The sequence below is a fragment of the Paramormyrops kingsleyae genome, chromosome 2, assembly GCF_048594095.1.
Source record: "Paramormyrops kingsleyae isolate MSU_618 chromosome 2, PKINGS_0.4, whole genome shotgun sequence".
NCBI classification, from domain to species: Eukaryota; Metazoa; Chordata; class Actinopteri; order Osteoglossiformes; family Mormyridae; genus Paramormyrops; species Paramormyrops kingsleyae.
The window spans coordinates 31,434,835-31,457,387 of NC_132798.1; the positions used below are offsets into that span (position 1 = coordinate 31,434,835).

The 22,553-nt window shown below is 45.9% G+C and overlaps 1 protein-coding gene across 1 annotated transcript; it reads left to right on the top strand.

Annotated features, from left to right (window-relative positions):
• The first annotated feature begins 287 nt into the window (after positions 1 to 287).
• ch25hl3 (cholesterol 25-hydroxylase like 3) lies at positions 288 to 16,215 on the top strand. The gene is made up of 3 exons (XM_072708958.1): positions 288 to 1,189; positions 3,458 to 3,832; positions 8,046 to 16,215. Exons 1-3 carry the CDS (start codon positions 759 to 761, stop codon positions 8,047 to 8,049), a joined length of 810 nt encoding a protein of 269 aa, XP_072565059.1. The 5' UTR covers positions 288 to 758; the 3' UTR covers positions 8,050 to 16,215.
• The last annotated feature ends 6,338 nt before the right edge of the window (positions 16,216 to 22,553 follow it).

Sequence of the window (22,553 nt, forward strand, 5' to 3'; positions counted from 1 at the left end):
GGGGACAAGGGTGTTTGGAAGATGCGTGGATGGATGCATTCACTCCTTTCTGCGCTACTCGACAAAGAAATTTCCCCTCATGAAAATCAATAAAGTTCCATCTTACATCAATGCGGTATGAGAGAGACACTGTCTGCCCTGTGTATCTTTAGACATGGCAGTGTTAAAACTAAAGATTTTTCCCAGTTTGTCCACATACTTAATTTTAAGAATAAAAGTAGAAAAACCCCTATGAAGTTAATAGGAAGGAAGCTACATTGTATATTGAAATGAATTATGACACAGATCAGTAAAACCATTTGCTCACATACCTCATATTTAATTGCCGTTTATATAACTCTGCGGCGGCTTTCACTTAAACTCAGAATCCCCATAACTGACTGGTAGGGACTCTGCGTATCCCTTCCTGGAAGTCAGTGCGCTGGATTTGGGTATGGACATGTCCCTACCAATATTTGTGGGAGTACAGTACTTAATTGTGTGCTTGGGAAGGACGATGGTTCGGGCTGATCTGGTCCCTAAAGAAATCAAACTTCCGCTCTTCTGGGAAGTATGCCTTTATACTGTAGATTGAGGGGGTGTAAAAGAATCTCAATTTTGGAGAAGGAGACTGACGCAACTGGGCAGTACCGTTCTATCTGAGTAAGCAGCATGACTTTTTTAATTCCTTTCGTTTAATTAAATTATTTCAAACATTGGGGAAAGTTCAGAAACTAAAGCTCAAACATCGAATATAACATCCGCAAACTATCGGTGCAATGAACAGCACTTGTGAGCTGTCCCGGGCAGCAGGACTTCTACAGCCCATGTGGGACAGCTTCCTTCTGCATCGCCACATCTTACGGTCGCCCTTCTTGTCCGCCATCCTCGCCTTCTGCGTGCACTTGCTTTTCAGCGCACCTTTCCTATTCCTGGACGCGCTCGCCCGCCATGTTTCCGCTGTGCATCGGTACAGGATCTCATCCAGCGGCTCCGAGCCCGTGTGCCTCCGTCGCTGGCTGGACTGCTTCGGTCGAATTCTGCTGAGATACATCGGCATCGTCCTACCAGCCAGCGCGGTTCTGCAGCGCCTGCGGACCCCTTACTTTCCGCCAGCCGCCCCGTCCTGCGCTCAGATGCTGCTGGAGGTCGGGTTGTGTCTGCTCATCTTTGACACGCTTTTCTTCATTTGGCACGTCTTAATGCACCGGTAATGTATGCTCAGATTACAGAAAATTATTCAGCTGTGTATGTGCGATGAAGTGATATGTCTAGAAGTATTAAATTACCGTCGGAATATCGGTTGCCAACTTTGGCCAGCTGGGAGGAATGAGATTTTCAATTCAACACAAGTCTGCACACATGCACACGCATTTACATGCCTGTCACAGTTTAATTACCTTGTAAATAGTGTATAGGATTGGCAAACTGCCCCAACGCTTTTGATGTACCTAATTATACGTTTATAATTATATTCAAACGTGATGTTGAATAGCAGACAAGTATCACACACTGTGAAAATGTGCATATTTTGGAAATTGCAGAACATCTCTTATTTAAGTATACCTGATACGAGCTGGGACACTTTCATTTATTTTGGGTGGATAAAGACGATGAGGTCACTGTTAATAAGGGATCTTTATGTCCAGCTACATGGATATTCCTGCTTACACTAAAGATCCATGTAAGACCTTCATCAGGTGTTTTTGGTGAAATGTTTACTACCAAATTGAGCACAGACACAGGGGTTAAAGGAAGACAAGAAGGATTCGGCTTATGTGACTTATCAAAACAGTCTCCAGAAGAACAATGTCCAAACTGAGTCTTTTATTACAGAAGGAAATCCAGCTGGGAATGGCATGTTCTGATAAAATAGTAAGCTTCAAGGCAAAGCAACATTTGGTTTTGAGTCTGTTCTGAGTGGGCAGAACTTTAATATAATGAAGCACATATTTTTACAAAGTGCTTTTCAGTGCAGTTCAGTGTCCCGTTTCCAAATCACAACCAGTTTTAAAGGGAGGGTGGGAAAATTTGGGAGCTGGAAGAAGGAGTATGGTTCCTGAATTGCGTCCCAGTGTTAAATCTATGCTGGTTCAGTGTGTTTAGACTGTGTTTAGCAACAGTCTGTAATGAAGCATCACACAATTTCCCTCCATGTGAGCTGTTGCTCTGTGCTAGTCCATGGATAGATTGTGGATAGTCAAAGGGAATCTGAAAACAGTTTAGCTTACTATAGCTCCGATATAGCACCATAAGGAGGATTGCTTCAGGAGAAGTTGGTTTTCTTGTGTCTAAAAAAAGTAAGATGTGCTGTGGTGAGATTAGGGAGGGCGATCATTTGGGACTGCAGCCGGTGAATCCGTTTGCCAGGGAAGGTTATCCCAGCATGCTACTTCATCAGGCTGTATTGCTGGAAGTTCAACTCAGTACAACCAGCCAGCACTACGAAAAGTGATCAACTCAAGCCTTTCACTACGGAGCTGGATCATTACTAGTTGTTGGCTTGATAATGGAGGACGTTGTGTCTGTGAGAAAGACAGGCGTCTCTTGGAGTTTGCCTCAGTGGGACTTTGATGCTGCGAGTCTCTGGCTTTCAGGCTAAGGACTGACCCACCTGATCAGTGACAGGAGGTCTTCAGCCAGAAATCTTAGCCTGAAAACAGACACTGAATGTTAAATTGTTGTGGTTTTCCCCAGAAATGCCACTATGCTGGTGGTTCAACCTCCAATAGAAACTTTATTGTTATTTTATACTAAATACACCGCAGCACTCATAGTTTCATTGTGTATTTAGTGTACGATGACAATAAAGCTTCTATTCAGCTCTAATCCATGGATAATACTCCAGGTTGCGCAAAGTGTTATTAGACCAGCTGGAGCTAATGGCCCATACAGTGTAGAAGTAACGGGGGAAAGTATCAGACATTATCAACACATACTTCAGTGTTTGTCTGCTGCTCTGGATCGTTCATCTGCTACAATCCAGCGGAAGATGACAACCCCTAAGCGGCCACCCTCTCATAACTGCTGTGAATCACCCATCCCTGGGCAGAGGTTTCCACAGTTCCCTGTGAGCTTTGTCCAGCACACAATCTGACTGATGTTCAAGGCCATATTTAGCTAGATTGGATTTGCTGGTGGAACCATGAAATTATTGTGCCTGACTTGGAATGGGGTCACTTAGATGCTTGGTGTGGTTAGGCGTTTTTTTCCATGCGTACAGTAAACTCTCAGCCAAACTGTGGATCGATGGAGACTAACACCATCCAAAGGGATAATCAAACAAATATATGGAACAGCTGGGAGTGTCAGGGAGAGATCTGAGTGACAATAGCACAACGTCCACTACCAGCTCCTGGCAGTTCCTTGTCACTGTCACTTTTCCGTTAATGTGCAATTATAATTAAGCTTATGTTTGTGAAGCTGTGGATGTTTGTGCATGAGTGTGGGAGACAATGTTTGATCCTGTCGTTGGCAGCGTCCCCTGGCTGTACGTCTGGGTGCATCGGGACCATCACCTGAACAGGGACACGTTTGCTCTGGCTGCGCAGGACGCCAGCATATCAGAGCTGCTGTCCCTCAAAGCCCTGGCAGTCGTCACTGCTGCCGCAGTCGGCTGCCATCCTCTGAGCGAGATCGTCTTCTACCTTCTCAACATCTGGCTGGCTGTGGAGGACCACTGCGGATATGACCTGCCCTGGGCCCTTCACAGACTCCTGCCTGGCTTTGGGGGGGCACCTTTCCATTTGGCACATCACCAGAGGAACAGAGGGAACTATGCCCCTTATTTCAAACATTGGGATAAATTGTGCGGGACATTCCTGACGGAGGAGGTGGAGGACCAAGTAGGCAGGTAGATGCCTTCAGCCCTATTCATGTTTAACTTCATGGCTGTGCATCTCAATGTGGGCTGTGCTGTACGTGCAAGTCGATTAATCACTGGAGACTTAAAGGAATTTCTCTGAATCACTTACCATGAAAACTCCAGCGAGTGGGAAGCACTACAAATGAACAGATGCAGGGAGAATGTGATTGTTATGCAGAAGCAGACTTTAAACGGCTCACCACTGCATAAGATGTCACTGCCTAACAATCTTTGCAATCATGATTAATATAGTGGAGACTAAAAGTATATCAAATATCAGTCTTGAACAGCTATTTCCATAAAGCTTTGTTTTAGCTCTTGTGTTTCTTTAGGATAACCTGAGTGAAGCAACCACATAAACACATTTACATTCACTCTTTTTAATAGATTTATATATCTATATTTTTATTATTTAATTAAAATATATAGGTAACAAAGACTGAACCTTTTAGTTCAGTAAAAAGTCATTTTATGGCTTTTTGACATACATCTACCTATTCATCTTACAGCCATTTATCCAGTATGGGATTTGTAGAGCATTTATGTTCCTCCATCAGGCATGTAGCCACATAGTAGTATAGCAGGTATAGAGGGAGAGACCTTCCCCATCGGTAGGGTGACCTCCCCGCCCCAATTTAATTCTACGGGCTACGGGCCTGTCCTCCACATGTGAAGAACATCCACATACAAGCTGAGGCTTGCAGCTGTCCCTCATATCTAATCTGTAACATCTGCAGCGGTTTTACATGAGTCAGAGATGTGATGCAATTTTTTTTGTATCCATATGGTTTAGTTAAATTTAAATGCATTAAAATTCGAAAATTAACTTATAAATTACTTAATGTAATTTAGCAGACTTAATGTAACAGACTAGACCAGGGGTCACCAACATGGTGCCCGTGGGCACCAGGGTGCCCCCAAGGACCACATGAGTTGCCCGCGGACCTGTTCTAAAAATAGCACAACTCACCAGTGAGCAGCGTCTAAAATTTAATTTTATCGTGTTGCTATTCTTCTTTAATCACATTTGCATTTATATAGATTTGAAAATGACAATATCTAAAAAAAGCATTTAAAACATGTTTATCATACATGAAGTTTAGATAAGTTTAGGAGGGTGTTTCAAACTGGTAGCCCTTCGTATGGCTCAGTACCCGTGAAGTACAGTAGCCCTCAGTTTCAAAAAGGTTGGTGACCCCTGGACGGTAGCCTGCATAGTAAGAGAAGAATACACACAGAATGGATACCACAGACTGGGGTAATGTGAACTGAACCCACTGGCAAATTTGTTTACTGCACTATAATTATTAAATTATTACATTGAAATAAACACACACATAAAATGTAATGGATCTGTATATCACATTCATTTGGCCAATCTTAAGAGAATATCTGACTTCCTTCTCTTAGGGAGGCCTAAGCACCTTTTTTTTTGAAGACCTAGTCAAAAATTTTTGGTTTTAATCTATTTTTAGAGAATATTTGTGGGATGATGGCAAAAACGTCAATGTGGAGTCACTGTAAAAACTTTATACCAAATAAAATTGCTTTAAAAAGGTGAAATTCTGAAGAAAACACCCTTTTTCAACTAGTCTGGCGTAATCTTACATTAGGACTATTTAATAGGAAATTCAAGTAACAGAACACTATTGTTCTGAATTTTACAATTAATTTGAGGAAACATATTAGTCAGGTAAACTTTCTCAAGTGTGACGGTGGTGAAACCACCACTCAGAGCCATTTTGTTCATATTGTGCAATAAAACCCTGTTACAGGAAATATCACAGAGAAGGACCTGTGGAAGTAAAATTGGACATTAGTAGGCCCGGGAGGGGAGGCATATTGGGTCTGTTATGTCTTAGGCCTTAGGCCAGAAGAGATTGTTTTGGATACTGTGTGACCTCGCTTTGTGATAGCTGCCTGCAGTTGGCTCCGCAGAAGCTCGGACCTTGGAGAGGCAGACAGTGGAGCAAAGGGGGGGAGAAACCACTTGCAGGAAGAGACTCGAAGCCACCCCAACTGGTGCACAAAGAGTTATAGCTTAATAGAATAGTAGTAGTCAATATATATGTTAATCATACTAATCATATGTTAACCATGTATTTTCAGTGATTCAGGGACAATATGTCAATGTGTTAATCATTAATCAATGGAACACCCAAACATTAACAGTGATTCAATGTCATATAATTAATAACTATATATATATCTCATGTAGACAGGGCTTGTCCTTTGAAAAATGCAGGCGCACACAAATTTGTGCACCTAAAAAGTGCTAGGTGCACAATTTTTTTTGTGCACCCTAAAAGTGCTAGTTGCACAACTTTACCTTTTTTGTGCGCCTAAAATGTGGTTGGACTTTGGTGCAATGGGTCAAAATGTACTTGTATTTGTACATATTTCTGTTTTTTGTAGTCCTAGTGTTAGTTGAGAATTTTGTCCTAGTTTTAATGCTTTAACATATTTTGTAGAAACCCATTTAAAGTGAATCACTTTTTATTGGTGAATAAAATTTGCAATTCAGAATTCAGTCTTTTTTGCATCAATACATCGGAGATTGTCCTCAATTTGCATAACACTTGCTGCAGAAGGCTCAGAGGGGAAGAGCACCATAATATTAAGATTATATGGGCCAAAATACACATCATACACATCTGAGCAAATCAAATGTGGCATAGGGTAACCCTGACATACATGTACATGAATACATTACCATGATTTCTCATGCATGCATTTTGTACAGGTCATATGCGTGGTGTGTGTGTGTACTAGGGTGACCAGCTAATCCATGTCAGGGAGGACACTTTGAGCTACTTCAGGTTTTACAAACTACTTTCAAATTGAAAGGCTCCTGTGCTCGGCTAATTAGTTCAGCTCTTCTTGTGCTTTGATTGGTTTATTTCCTTGACTGAAAGACTCATCCAGCTGTTTCACATTAGCATTAGTGACACATGCATGATTATAGGAGACTGACCAATCAGCACACAGCAAGAGCTCAGTGCTCAAGTGAAATCCAGGTCCGTTTAATTGAAATGGTAATTTACAATTCCTGTCCTAGCTCAGAGTGTCCTCCCTGACATGGATTATCTGGTCACCCTAGTGTGTACATTCTAATCGATCTATCTACGGACATAATAAATGCAGTACTACGACGCCAGTTAAGAAGTTGGTTAGGTAAATCGGTGCTGCATTGGAGTTTGTGCGCGTTCACATATGTAGAGCATGTTCGGCAACGCAAGGCACCATTTGACTCATAGCGCGATCTGTATATGTTTCAGAAGACTGCATGCTAATTATGCAAGGTTATGAGGAGTTTTTAAATCAACGCTGTAAAGAAAGTCCAATACCACTGCAGCCAACAAAAGCAGGCAGGCTTATTGGCAACGTATTGACGGCGGAGAAAATGCATACATACATTTTCACGGTCATAAAACGTGGTCTAAAATATCTCACGACCGAGTATTAGACAATTAAGTGTTTTCTGAAAAGAATTGAAATACTGTTAATAATTACAGAGGCTAACAGATGCGACACAATTCAGAAGTCACCTATTATATGCTGCTAAGTAATATGTAATGCTCCCTGAAGTTCCATTACTGTAATGTTACTCATAATGTAAACCTATATAATATTAACAATTTAACTGATCCGATTTCAAATGCAATAGTAGTGGAAAGCGTACGTGGCAGCAAGTCAAGATGAAATATAAAAACATCATGTCTTTTTTATTGATAGGCGCGCATTTCTTTGCGCAGCTCTTCACCATTTTAGGCGCGTGATGGCGTGCACGCGCAATTGCGCACCTTAAAGGACAAGCCCTGTAGTCTAGAAGCCGAGGCTGTCTCCAGTAAGTTCCGTACAATGGGTGGACTTTACCTTGCTACCAAAGTGAACCAATGGAGCAGGAGAATTGTGTTTGTTATACGTTTCAGCTTAGGTTGTTGATGTTTCATGACCAATCAGGACTTAGAAGTCCTGGGAGTTATGTTTTATCTACTGGTTGCTCTGTGTGCCGGGTGTGACTTGGTACCAAGTGCCAGAGTGTGATGGGAGCGCTTTGCTGAACTTGCTGGAATAAAAGAGATTTTCTTTACTTACCAAACTAAGAGGTCCAGACTTTTATTCTAAGTCCTTGATTTATAATTTTTCTACCACAGTTTGGCGCCCAACGTGGGGCAGCTGAGTTCTTTGTTTGTTCCAGATGATGGGATCCTGCGATAGAAGTAGGTAAGGCGTAGAGCCTGATGGGACCAGATCCAGATGAGATTGAGGATTGGCCCAGTCCCTCGTAGAGGAACAACGGAGACCACGCTGTCCCAGACCTGAACATTCCTGAGACTGATTTGGCCGGACCTGTTTTGGTGAGATAGAGGCTTCTCTGTTTATTCATTCTTGCTGCTGCTTTGCTTGTTGCTGAAGGTTATGTGTTTGGTAGTGTTTGAGTGTGTTATGTGAAAGTCCGCCGTGACTGAGGGGATCCAAGCACGGGGAAGCGCTGACCACGGTTAGGAAGGCCGGTGGGAGAGCGCTCATCCACCTGTAGTAGGGAAAGGGTGCTGTCCAAGTGGAGACCTGAGTGACCTATTACGTGGAAGAGGTGGATGCACGAGACCTTTGGGAAAGTCCGTGATTTTGGTGGCGCCACTGTATATTTGTGTGACGGGGCACAAGGAAGGCGGCAGGGAAGTCGTCACCCGCAGGGGGTCCAGACACGACGGTGATAAGGCTTGGTGCAGCAGGGGCTGAGGGCAGGGTGGTGTGTGCTCTGCGTGGTGCGGCATTGTATGGTGAAGGCTGGACAGTGAATGCATTGCATGCGGTAGCACAGCACTGCGTAACAGGCCAAGGACGGGTAAGATTCCTGTGTGAGGACAGGAACAACCTAAGACAGGCGCTGTCGTAGACCCCTGGCACTGGGCTGAGGCACTGTTCGGGGTTTGGCCCACTCTCGGTCCCACGGGAGTATAAAGATGTATGTTGATAGGGTGTATGGGTTTTGGAGAATGCGTACGTGGTAAAGGGTGTGGGGTCTCCCAGGTGCAGTATCCTCAGTGGGATAAACAATACATGGAGTTGATTTTGCTCCACACTGTCACATGCAGGTGCTAACATTTAATGGAATGGTGGAATAGCCCTGTGGACTAATACAGCAAAAAGTGTCTGGGGAATCATGTTGGACCTGAGATATACTGGGATAGGCTTGTTAATTTGCTTTTAGGACACTAAATGTTTGGAATAACACTTAGTTCTTTTTGATTCTTTCGTCACCCAGTAACAAGGTGTCTTGTTTAGTTTAGTGACTACCCAGCAGCTGTGTGCTTTGTACAGACGGCAGCTACCTTGAGAAGGGGAGTTTGTAGGATATCAGGGTCAGAACAGATATTTCATAGGTCTTATGTTCAACGCCATTTGTTAAAGGGTAGATATGGGGAGTGCGTCAAGTAAACATTCACACCCTCCCGAAAGGGACTCAGAGATCGAGGGAGAGATAATGAGGAAATGTAATAAAAGGGATAAGGGGAAACAGTCCCCAAGGCAGATAATGGAACGGGTTACTGGCCTGGGACTAAAGAAGGCTTGTAACACATCGTCAGACTGGGGGTGGATGGCCAAAGGTATTGACCCTCTGCCATACTGGTTAGGGGATGTACCAGATTGCTTGTGGGCAAAAGGGAAAAATTTTGGTCGAGTGGTGTCAGCTGAGCCTTTGGTGGTCCACCTCAAGTCTGACTTTCGGCCTCACAAGGCCCAGTATCCCTTATCTAGAGAAGCAGAGGAGGGAGTGAGAGAAGTACATGCAGATCTGGTGAAAAGGGGGGCTATTAAGGAAATAGCCTATTCTCCAGTTAATTCTCCTATCTTACCTGTGAAAAAGGCAAATGGTACTTGGAGATTTGTACAGGATTTGAGGGGTGTCAATGCAGCCATACACCCCAGAGCTCCTATCGTACCCAATCCAATCACGATTCTGGCTTCCATACCAGCGGAGGCTAAATGGTTCTCTATCATTGACTTGGCTAATGCTTTCTTTTCTATCCCAGTAGATCCAGATTCCTAGTACTGGTTCACCTTCACCTTTCAGGGGAATAGGTGGACTTGGACAGTGATGCCCCAGGGCTACACAGAGGCACCTAGTGTGTATGGGCAGGAGCTGGGAAAAAATTTGGAGGGGTTTACTGCACCTGGGGGTAGCACACTGGTACAGTATGTGGATGATTTGTTGCTTTGCTCTCACACTCGTGAGTCCTGTAAACAGGACACCATAGCTATGTTAGACTTCCTGGCAATAAAAATTGGGCACAAAGCCTCCAAAGAAAAGCTGCAGCTGGTGTCACAAAGGGTTAAATACCTTGGCCATGTGTTGACAAGTGAGGGAAGGTCATTAGGACCAGACCGAGTGGCATCCATACAGGAGATGCCCAAACCAAGGACTAAACAGCAATTGCTTTCAGTCCCAGGCATGATTGGCTATTGCAGGCCTTGGATTCAGGACTATGCACAGAGATCACAGCCCTTGGTTTAACAATTGGGCTAGGACTGACAGACAGACTGACGTGGACGACTGAAGCCGAAGACGCCCTAATTGATTTAAAGCAGGCATTAATGTCAGCCCCAGCTTTGGGGGTGCCTGACTATCAAAAGCCATTTGTGCAATATGTGGACGAAAAAAAAATGGGTTCATGACTTCAGTCTTGACTCAGTATCACGGGGGGAGATGCAAACCGGTTGCATACTACTCAAAGCGTTTGGACTCGGTGGCTCGACCATTATCACCTTGCCTTCGAGCACTGGAAAACCCATTCAGCATCATCAATTAGTGGAGCAATTGTTGGACGCTCTCATGCTACCCGAACAGGTGGCAATAGTGAAGTGCCTGGCCCACACAAAGCGGACTGATGAAATCAGTCAGGGGAATGATCTCGCAGACCAGTGGGCTAAAAGTTTAGCTAAAGACTCCACTGGGTTTGGGAATAAGGTTTTGCTAGCAATGGATGTTGATAAACTATGCGTTGATAATGACCTTGTTTTGATTCAAACAGGTGCTACAGAGGGTGAGCTCCACGGATGGAAATGGAGCGGTGCACGGTGTGATGGGAAAGGCGTGTGGCGACATTCTGGGACTAACCGACCTTATCTTCCTAGATCTGCATATCCAGGAATGGCCAAAGCCGTTCATGGCCTGGATCATGCGTCTCGTGACGGGATGGTGGCAGCTGTGACTCGGGTGTGGCATGCCCCTGGGTTTGCCACAGCTGCTGCCCAATTCTGCGGGAGGTGTATGGTGTGCATGAAATTCAATGTGGGGAAGGGCATCCCAACCGACCTGGCAGTGACCCCGAGTCCCCAAAGCCCGTTCGATCACCTGCAGATGGATTTCATTGAGCTAACGCCAAGCAGGGGATACAAGTATTGTTTGGTGATTGTAGATCTGTTTTCCAGGTGGGTGGAGGCATTCCCTTGCCGTCGCCCTGATGCTCTGGCTAAATGTCTGCTAAAAGAGGTGATTCCGCGGTGGGGCATCCCATCTAAAATCACCACAGACAATGGTCCTGCGTTTGTTGCAGAGACACTGGCTAAATTGTCCCATTGGATGCAAGTCGATTTGAAACATTATTGCGCCTATCACCCCTCGAGTGGGGGGATGGTGGAGAGGGCGAATCAAACTCTGAAACTGAAAATGGCAAAAATTTCAGAGACGACTGGCCTGCCCTGGGTTGATGCCCTGCCCCTGGCTTTGTTATTCATGCGAGCCAGGACACACCGCCAAACAGGGTTGGCTCCATTTGAAGTGTTGACTGGGAGGCCAATGCGTGTTTTGTCCCCCTCGCGATATGTCACACTGGAAACTGTGGCTGGGGACTTGCTGACTTATCTTACAGGTTTGCGGTAGGTGCAGCCTGGGACCAGGTTCGTGCCTATTGGAGGACTCCAGAAGGAGAACCACTACGAGCTGTGACACCGCTTGACCCAGGGAGCTGGGTGTTGGTTTGTGACCTGAGGAGAAAGAGATGGAACACGCCGAGATGGAGGGGACCACACCAGGTGCTGATGGTGACCCCTCACACAGTGAAAGTGGAGGGATTCGACGCCTGGGTCCATCGGGTCCACTGCAGATGCGTGTCCGACCCTGGTGGTTCTTTCAAGACTGGCCACTGAGGGGGTCACAACTGTGTTGCCTTTTTATGATAACTATTTTTATTGTGACTGTTATATTTGGGATTGATGCTATAATGTTTTGGAGAACCGCTTTCAAATGCAATAGTAGTGGAAAGCGTACGTGGCAGCAAGTCAAGATCCATCCATCCATCCATCCATTTTCTCCCGCTTATCCGAGGTCGGGTCGCGGGGGCAGCAGTCTCAGCAGGGAATCCCAGACTTCCCTCTCCCCGGCCACTTCATCCAGCTCCTCTGGGGGAATCCCGAGGCGTTCCCAGGCCAGCCGAGAGACATAGTCCCTCCAGCGTGTCCTGGGTCTTCCCCGGGGCCTCCTCCCAGTGGGACATGCCCGGAATACCTCACCAGGGAGGCGTCCAGGAGGCATCCTAATCAGATGCCCGAGCCACCTCATCTGACTCCTCTCAATGCGGAGGAGCAGCGGCTCTACTCTGAGTCCCTCCCGAATGACCGAGCTCCTCACCCTATCTCTAAGGGAGAGCCCAGCCACCCTGCGGAGGAAACTCATTTCGGCCGCTTGCACTCGCGATCTCGTTCTTTCGGTCACTACCCATAGCTCGTGACCATAGGTGAGGGTAGGAGCGTAGATCGACTGGTAAATCGAGAGCTTCGCCTTTTGGCTCAGCTCCTTCTTCACCATGACAGACCGATGCAGCGCCCGCATCACTGCGGAAGCCGCACCGATCCGCCTGTCGACCTCTCGCTCCATCGTCCCCCCACTCGTGAACAAGACCCCGAGATACTTAAACTCCTCCACTTGCGGAAGGATCCCATCCCCGACCCGGAGAGCATTCTACCCTTTTCCGGCTGAGGACCATGGTCTCGGATTTGGAGGTGCTGATTCTCATCCCAGCCGCTTCACACTCGGCTGCGAACTGTCCCAGAGAGAGCCGAAGGTCACGGTCTGATGAAGCCAACAGGACCACATCATCTGCAAAAAGCAGAGACCTAATCCTGAGGTCACCAAACCGGACACCCTCAACGCCCTGGCTGCGCCTAGAAATTCTGTCCATAAAAGTTATGAACAGAATCGGTGACAAAGGACAGCCCTGACGGAGTCCAACCCTCACCGGAAACAAGTCCGACTTATTGCCGCTCATGCGGACCAGACTCTGGCACCGGTCATACAGGGACCGAACAGCCCTTAAAAGGAAGCCCGGTACCCCATACTCCCGGAGCACCCCCCACAGAACTCCCCGAGGGACACGGTCGAATGCCTTTTCCAAGTCCACAAAACACATGTAGACTGGTTGGGCAAACTCCCATGAACCCTCCAGAACTCTGCGGAGAGTATAGAGCTGGTCCACTGTTCCACGGCCGGGGCGAAAACCACACTGCTCCTCCTGAATCCGCGGTTCGACAATCCGGCGGACCCTCCTCTCCAGAACCCCCGAATAGACCTTACCAGGGAGGCTGAGGAGTGTGATCCCCCTATAGTTGGAGCACACCCTCTGGTCCCCTTTCTTGAAGAGGGGGACCACCACCCCGGTCTGCCAGTCCAGAGGCACTGCCCCCGATGTCCACGCGATGCTGCAGATGCGTGTTAACCAAAACAGCCCCACAGCATCCAGAGCCTTCAGGAACTCTGGGCGGATCTCATCCACCCCCGGGGCTCGACCACCGAGGAGCTTTTTAACCACCTCAGCGACCTCCGCCCCCGAGATAGGGGAGTCCACACCCAAGTCCCCATACTCTGCTTCCACGTCGGAAGGCGTGTTGGTGGGATTGAGGAGGTCTTCGAAGTACTCCCTCCACCGACCCAAAACGTCCCGGGTTGAGGTCAGCAGCACCCCATCCCCACCATAAACAGTGTTGATGTTGCACCGCTTTCCCACCCGGAGCCGCCGGATGGTGGACCAGAAACGCCTCGAAGCCGTCCGGAAGTCGTTTTCCATGGCCTCGCCAAACTCCTCCCAAACCCGAGTTTTTGCCTCAGCGACCGCCGAAGCCGCATCCCGCCTGGCCTGCCGGTACCCGTCAGCTGCCTCTGGAGTCCCACAGGCTAAATAGGCCCGATAGGACTCCTTCTTCAGCTTGACGGCATCCCTCACCACTGGTGTCCACCAGCGGGTTCGCGGATTGCCGCCACGACAGGCACCGACTACCTTACGGCCACAGCTCCGGTCAGCCGCCTCCACAATGGAGGCGCGGAACATGGCCCATTCGGACTCAATGTCCCCCGTCTCCCCCGGGACATGGGAAAAGTTCTGCCGGAGGTAGGAGTTGAAACTCCTCCTGACAGGGGATTCAGCCAGACGTTCCCAGCAGACCCTCACTATACGTTTGGGCCTGCCAGGCCTGGCCGGCTTCCTCCCCCACCAGCGGAGCCAACCCACCACCAGGTAGTGATCAGTTGACAGCTCCGCCCCTCTCTTCACCCGAGTGTCCAAGACATGCGGCCGCAAGTCCGACGACACGACTACAAAGTCGATCATCGAACTGCGACCTAGGGTGTCCTGGTGCCAAGTGCACATATGAACACCCTTATGCCTGAACATGGTGTTCATTATGGACAATCCGTGGCGAGCACAGAAGTCCAACAACAGAACACCACTCGGGTTCAGATCGGGGGGGCCGTTCCTCCCAATCACGCCACTCCAGGTCTCACTGTCATTGCCCACGTGAGCATTGAAGTCCCCCAGTAGAACAAGAGAGTCCCCGGAAGGAATGCTCTCCAACACCCCTTCCAGAGACTCTAAAAAGGGTGGGTACTCTGAACTGCCGCTCGGTGCATATGCACAAACGACAGTCAGAACCCGTCCCCCCACCCGAAGGCGAAGGGAGGCTACCCTCTTGTCCACCGCGGTAAACCCCAATGTACAGGCACCCAGCCAGGGGGCAATAAGTATGCCCACCCCCGCTCGGCGCCTCTCCCCGCAGGCAACTCCAGAGTGGAATAGGGTCCAACCACCTTCAAGGAGACTGGTTCCAGAGCCCAAGCCGTGCGTCGAGGTGAGCCCGACTATGTCTAGCCGGAATTTCTCAACCTCGCGCACCAGCTCAGGCTCCTTCCCCATCAGAGAGGTGACATTCCATGTCCCAAGAGCTAGCTTCTGCAGCCGAGGATCGGACCGCCAAGGTCCCCGCCTTCGACCACTGCCCAGCTCACAATGCACCCGACCCCTATGGCCCCTCCTACGGGTGGTGAGCCCATTGGAAGGGGGACCCACGTGCCTTGTTCGGCCTGTGCCCGACCAGGCCCCATGGGTATAGGCCTGGCCACCAGGCGCTCGCCATCGAGCCCCACCCCCAGGCCTGGCTCCAGGGGGGGGCCCCGGTGACCCGCGTCCGGGCAAGGGAAAACGTGGTTCCAATATTTTCTTCATCATATGGGGTCTTTTGAGCCGAACTTTGTCTGGTTCCTCACCCCGGACCTGTTTGCCTTGGGTGACCCTACCAGGGGCATAAAGCCCCGGGCAACTTAGCTCCTGGGATCACTGGAACACGCAAACCCCTCCACCACGATAAGGTGTCGGCTCCAGGAGGGGGATCCAGAGGAGAGATGGAACACGCCGAGATGGAGGGGACCACACCAGGTGCTGATGGTGACCCCTCACACAGTGAAAGTGGAGGGAATCGACGCCTGGGTCCATCGGGTCCACTGCAGATGCGTGTCCGACCCTGGTGGTTCTTTCAAGACTGGCCACTGAGGGGGTCACAACTGTGTTGCCTTTTTATGATAACTATTTTTATTGTGACTGTTATATTTGGGATTGATGCTATAATGTTTTGGAGAACCGCTTTCAAATGCAATAGTAGTGGAAAGCGTACGTGGCAGCAAGTCAAGATGAAATATAAAAACATCATGTCTTTTTTATTGATAGGCGCGCATTTCTTTGCGCAGCTCTTCACCATTTTAGGCGCGTGATGGCGTGCACGCGCAATTGCGCACCTTAAAGGACAAGCCCTGTAGTCTAGAAGCCGAGGCTGTCTCCAGTAAGTTCCGTACAATGGGTGGATTTTACCTTACTACCAAAGTGAACCAATGGAGCAGGAGAATTGTGTTTGTTATACGTTTCAGCTTAGTTTGTTGATGTTTCATGACCAATCAGGACTTAGAAGTCCTGGGAGTTACTGTATGTTTTATCTACTGGTTGCTCTGTGTGCTGGGGGTGACTTGGTACCAAGTGCCAGAGTGTGATGGGAGCGCTTTGCTGAACTTGCTGGAATAAAAGAGATTTTCTTTACTTACCAAACTAAGAGGTCCAGACTTTTATTCTAAGTCCTTGATTTATAATTTTTCTACCACAGACCCTGGGTGACCCTAACTGCTGTATGCCAAGGTTAGTAATTCTGTTTAAAATGACAGATAATTTGGCAATTAGTTAGTCATACTTCTGGTTACATGTCAAATGGTACTGTATGACCTTAGGGAAACATTGACATTGAATTAATCATAATTCTAAAAATCACTTAATTTAAAAATATATTTTTTAAATATTGACATCAAGTCCATGTGCTTATGAAGGTGTCCCTGATAATGCCTGTAAAATTTAATTTTAAATTGAAATGTCAAACAATGTAACTGGCTACACCATTTGACTTCTATTATGAGCTTTTCTGTTGGAGGCCATTTTTGAGAAATATCAGTAGTTTATGATGCTGATTAAATGTAATACAAACTAACTTACAGTGTGGAAGTATTTTCAAGTGTTCAATGTCATATTTTTGGGAAAAAAAGTGTTGATTTATCCACAACTTTATTTTCAAAGCTCTGTAAGGCTAGGATAAAATCACTATTTATGACTTGTCACAAAGCACAAGTAAACACTGCACCTGCTGCAAGGATCAATTACCTCGGTAAAAGGCATGAAAGGTAGTTAGTTTTCACACACACACACAGAAATACACAAACGGACAGAAACACACAGACACACGGACAGACATGTTTTTACCTTGATTCATTGTTGCTAGATATTTTTCTTAACTGAAATCATAACTGAGGTTTTGGTTTGGATTGCCCACCCAGGTTGGGGATGAGTTGCTGCCTGAAGCAGGGGAGTTTAAGTATCTCAGAGTCTTGTTCATGAGTGAGGGAGGAAGGGAGCAGGAGATTGACAGGCGGATCGGTGCTGGATCGACAGTCATGTGGACGCTCTATTGTTCTGTTGTGGTAAAGCGAGAGCTGCAAGGCCAAAGCTATTGATTAACCGGTTGATCTGCGTTCCTACATAAGAACATAAGAACTATACAAACGAGAGGAGGCCATTCGGCCCATCGAGCTCGCTTGGGGAGAACTTAACTAATAGCTCAGAGTTGTTAAAATCTTATCAAGCTCTGATTTAAAGGAACCCAAGGATTCAGCTTGCACTACGTTATCAGGAAGACTATTCCATACTCTGACTACACACTGTGTAAAGAAGTGCTTCCTTACATCCAGTTTGAAATGGTCTCCCGCTAATTTCCACCTATGTCCACGAGTTCTTGTATTTGAACTAATGCTGAAGTAACTATTCGGTTGAACAGCATCCAAACCTGTTAGAATCTTATAGACCTGGATCATGTCCCCCCTCAGTCTCCTTTGCTTGAGGCTGAACAGATTTAGCTCAAATAACCTTTCCTCGTATGACATTCCTGTAAGGTGAGGTCTCACCAAGGAATTGTATAATCTTAGCATTACCTCCCTTGACTTAAACTCCACACACCTGGAGATATACCCCAACATCCTATTGGCCTTTTTTACTGCTTCCCCGCACTGGCGAGAATGAGACACGGAAGCATCAACATACACACCAAGGTCTTTCTCATAATCAGCTACCTTTATTTCAATAGGTCCCATAAAATACCTGTACTTTATATTTCTGCTCCCTACATGGAGTACCTTACATTTGTCTATGTTAAATTTCATCTGCCAGGTGTCAGCCTAGTCACTAATTAAATTAAGATCCCGCTGTAGCTGCTGAGCCGCTAGTTCAGTATCTGCTACACCACCCACCTTGGTGTCATCTGCAAATTTCACCAGTTTACTGTATATATTGGTGTCTATATCATTTATGTAAATTAGTAACAATAGTGGTCCTAAAATTGAACCCTGCGGTACCCCACTATGAACGCAGGCCCACTGTGACATTGAGCCTCTTATAACTACTCGCTGCTTCCTATCCGTTAACCAGTTATCAATCCAGGTCGCTACAGTTCCTAAAATACCTGTCGCTTTGAGTTTAAGGGAGAGCCTCTTGTGGGGGACAACATCAGAAGCCTTTTGGAAATCTAAGTAGATGACATCATAGGCCTTCTTATCATCAACTTCCTGAGTAGCTTCCTCAAAAAACTCCAACAGATTTGTTAAACAGGATCTACCTCTCCTAAATCCATGCTGGCTATCCCTCAAAATGTTATTTGAGTCCAGGTAATCTACCATTTTCTCTTTGATTATAGCCTCCATAACTTTACCAGTTATACAAATTAGACTGATTGGCCTATAGTTTGACAAATTACTTCTATCCCCTTTTTTGAAAATGGCTCCATAACATGAACTGGAAGATTGCTTCTGTGCTTCCCACTGGACCTCAGTAGGTCACCTTTAATGTGAGCAAGGTGGACAGGTCTCTTAAATAGTTTGTCAACAGTTGAAAGATGGATGTAAAAGGTCTTCATTAGCTTCACTCCTGATGTAATAACAGTTAACCTCTGCCAAACCATCTTAACTTCAGGAAGTCAGCTGTGGTCACAAGCTTTGGGTAGTGACTGAAAGAATGAGATCATTAATAAGAAATAATGCTAATAAGGAAAAGGTCACATATACTTTGCCTTTAAAATATATATTTGAAAACTACTCATTATTTTTTTTTTCTTGTACTTCGCCAGTTAGTATTGGTGAAATTAGTAGCACACAGTGAAATACACTCACCTAAAGGATTATTAGGAACACCTGTTCAATTTCTCATTAATGCAATTATCTAATCAACCAATCACATGGCAGTTGCTTCAATGCATTTAGGGGTGTGGTCCTGGTCAAGACAATCTCCTGAACTCCAAACTGAATGTCAGAATGGGAAAGAAAGGTGATTTAAGCAATTTTGAGCGTGGCATGGTTGTTGGTGCCAGACGAGCCGGTCTGAGTATTTCACAATCTGCTCAGTTACTGGGATTTTCACGCACAACCATTTCTAGGGTTTACAAAGAATGGTGTGCAAAGAGAAAAACATCCAGTATGCGGAGGTCCTGTGGGCGAAAATGCCTTGTTGATGCTAGAGGTCAGAGGAGAATGGGCCAACTGATTCAAGCTGATAGAAGAGCAACTTTGACTGAAATAACCACTCGTTACAACCGAGGTATGCAGCAAAGCATTTGTGAAGCCACAACACGCACAACCTTGAGGCAGATGGGCTACAACAGCAGAAGACCCCACTCATCTCCACTACAAATAGGAAAAAGAGGCTACAATTTGCACGAGCTCACCAAAATTGGACAGTTGAAGACTGGAAAAATGTTGCCTGGTCTGATGAGTCTCGATTTCTGTTGAGACATTCAAATGGTAGAGTCAGAATTTGGCGTAAACAGAATGAGAACATGGATCCATCATGCCTTGTTACCACTGTGCAGGCTGGTGGTGGTGGTGTAATGGTGTGGGGGATGTTTTCTTGGCACACTTTAGGCCCCTTAGTGCCAATTGGGCATCGTTTAAATGCCACGGCCTACCTGAGCATTGTTTCTGACCATGTCCATCCCTTTATGACCACCATGTACCCATCCTCTGATGGCTACATCCAGCAGGATAATGCACCATGTCACAAAGCTCGAATCATTTCAAATTGGTTTCTTGAACATGACAATGAGTTCACTGTACTAAAATGGCCCCCACAGTCACCAGATCTCAACCCAATAGAGCATCTTTGGGATGTGGTGGAACGGGAGCTTCGTGCCCTGGATGTGCATCCCACAAATCTCCATCAACTGCAAGATGCTATCCTATCAATATGGGCCAACATTTCTAAAGTATGCTTTCAGCACCTTGTTGAATCAATGCCACGTAGAATTAAGGCAGTTCTGAAGGCGAAAGGAGGTCAAACACCGTATTAGTATGGTGTTCCTAATAATCCTTTAGGTGAGTGTAAATGCACATAGTGATATGAGCTTTCCAGCCCGCTAAGCTAGGTGTGAAGCATGCTAACTAGCAGTATTATAAAATGCACTGTAATACGCTTCCTACTTTTAGACATTTGGAAGGAGCTCAAAGTAAAGCTGCTGCTCTTCCACATCAAAAGGAGTCAGCTGAAGTGGGTTTGGGCATCTGTGATGCCTCCTGGATACATCCCTGGGGAGGTCCTTCAGGCATGTCCAACTGGGAGGAGACCCCAGGGCAGACCCAGGACACACTGGAGAGATTGCATCTCTTGATTGGCCTGGGAACACCTTGGTATTCCCCCAGTGAAGCTGGAGGAGGTGGCTGGTGAGAGGGAGATCTGTTCAGACTGTTGCCCCCATGATCCAGCCCTGGATAAGTACTAGATGGATGGATGGATGGAATTACAATATAAGTCATGAATTCATGATTCTTTTTGGTGGATGTTTTTTCTACATTGAATTTAAATAAAACACCACGTTCAACAAACCACGTTAACTGTCAAGCTTGATTTTTCAATGTCAATTTCTTAACCAAATAATTGCATTTCACTGTAGAAGCAACATGGTCAAGTGGTGTAACTGATTTGTGTCAAATGGTGTAACCAGTATTTTTCACAAACATATGATAATATACAGAAAATTAATGTGGAATAAAATGCAATCATCTATTGCAGTGTAATATGATTTTTTTAAAACAATTTTTATGTAATTTGTCAAAGATTATTTAGAAAACAGTGGCCTTTTTAGCATGTCCTGCTCAATACTGTAAAATAAACTGTCCTACACAAGGACAAAACAGCTTTTCTTGTAACTAGGAATGCAGGCAGGCACCTGGTGTGTTCAAAAAAGAAATCCTTTTAACAGAAATTGTAAAGCACTCAATATTTAATGTTAACCTTGTGGTTTCATTTTGTTCATATGTTCAAAGCAGACCATAAAGCTTCCAAGGATTGCCACAGTTAAAAAAGCTTTGCGAAACTGGACTTTGTTGACTTTGGACCAGTCAAGGGTTGTTGACGCAGTTTGCTACAGGAACTAAGCTTGCCCAGTTGTATTGGTTTTATTGTGATGCCTCCATAACATGAACTGGAAGATTGCTTGTGTGCTTCCCACTGGACCTCATTAGGTCACCTTTAATGTGAGCAAGGTGGACAGGTCTCTTAAATAGTTTGTCAACAGTTGAAAGATGGATGTAAAAGGTCTTCATTAGCTTCACTCCTGATGTAATAACAGTTAACCTCTGCCAAACCATCTTAACTTCAGGAAGTCAGCAATAAAATACTGTACAGGAGCAGGAGTATCTGATATGTTTAATGTGGGTTTGTTGACAGTCTTACTAATCACCCCACTCCCTTTCTGCTGAATACTTTCCTCTTTCAAAGACTCTAATGCATTAACATGCTCTTTGAGGAATTCCTTCATGCAAGAGCATTTGGAACAAAAAGCTCTTGCTCTTCCTGCCAAGACAAGTCCATGAGTTTCTCAGTAAAGTCTGCCTATCTCTTCTCATGGTATCAAGCTCAGCTGTCCTCCCCATAATATTATTCAAATGCCGGGCCAGGATTTGTGGATATAATAACTGCATCTCTATGTTAAAATGTCCACTGGCTCCAGCTTAGTGTCCATCCCCATTACAGCTGTCAGATGTCCAAAAGCTGGTTACGGTTGTTTGCAGCCCTTGTCACACTGCACTGACTGAAAATCTAAGGTAATATAAATTCACAAAATCTTGCCATATTTCTGCACAATGATGCTTTCAGTACTAATATTTACTGTGGCTGAATGCATCACTTCCAAATGTTTCTTGCTGCCAGTAAAGGGTCTTTTTTCAGGATGTTGGAAGGATGTTTAAAATAGTTTTTCCCAACCCGGCCCCTGGGAAGCCAAAGACAGTCCAAATTTTTGCTTCCTCTCAGCTTCATTCCAGATAGACCTGAGGACTGGATTAAGAAACACTGGGTTAAAATGTTAACTGCTATGACACATGAGCCCAAGTGAGACCAAGTCAGATGGGAAAGTGGGCTGATTTCGACTACAGTGTCTGTTCTGTTGACTGTATACTGAACAGCAGGCCAGATGTCTGATAGCTTCCTGTGTTGACCCGCACAGCTCCAGGAGACATTTTCCTGTCTGCCACACTAGCTTTCCTTCAAGTCCAAAGTTTTCAATTAAATCCAGCAAAGTCAAAAAATACTGGATGACTCATTTAACCATAAAGCTGAATTCCCAGAAGCACTGAAAAAGAGCTTGTGCTGCATGATCAAGAATAAAGAAATAAAATGTTAAACAATTTTCACACATAATTTAGAAGGGGAACTGGCAGTCGCTTAGGTTCTGCTTTGAAAATGGTGCCTTGCCTACCCTAAGGGTATCATACTTTCAAGGTATCTATGTGGCAATCAGCTTAACAGGGTAATGCTGGAGCAGGAAAGCTGAGATCCCACTGTGTGGGTGGAGGTCTAGAGTC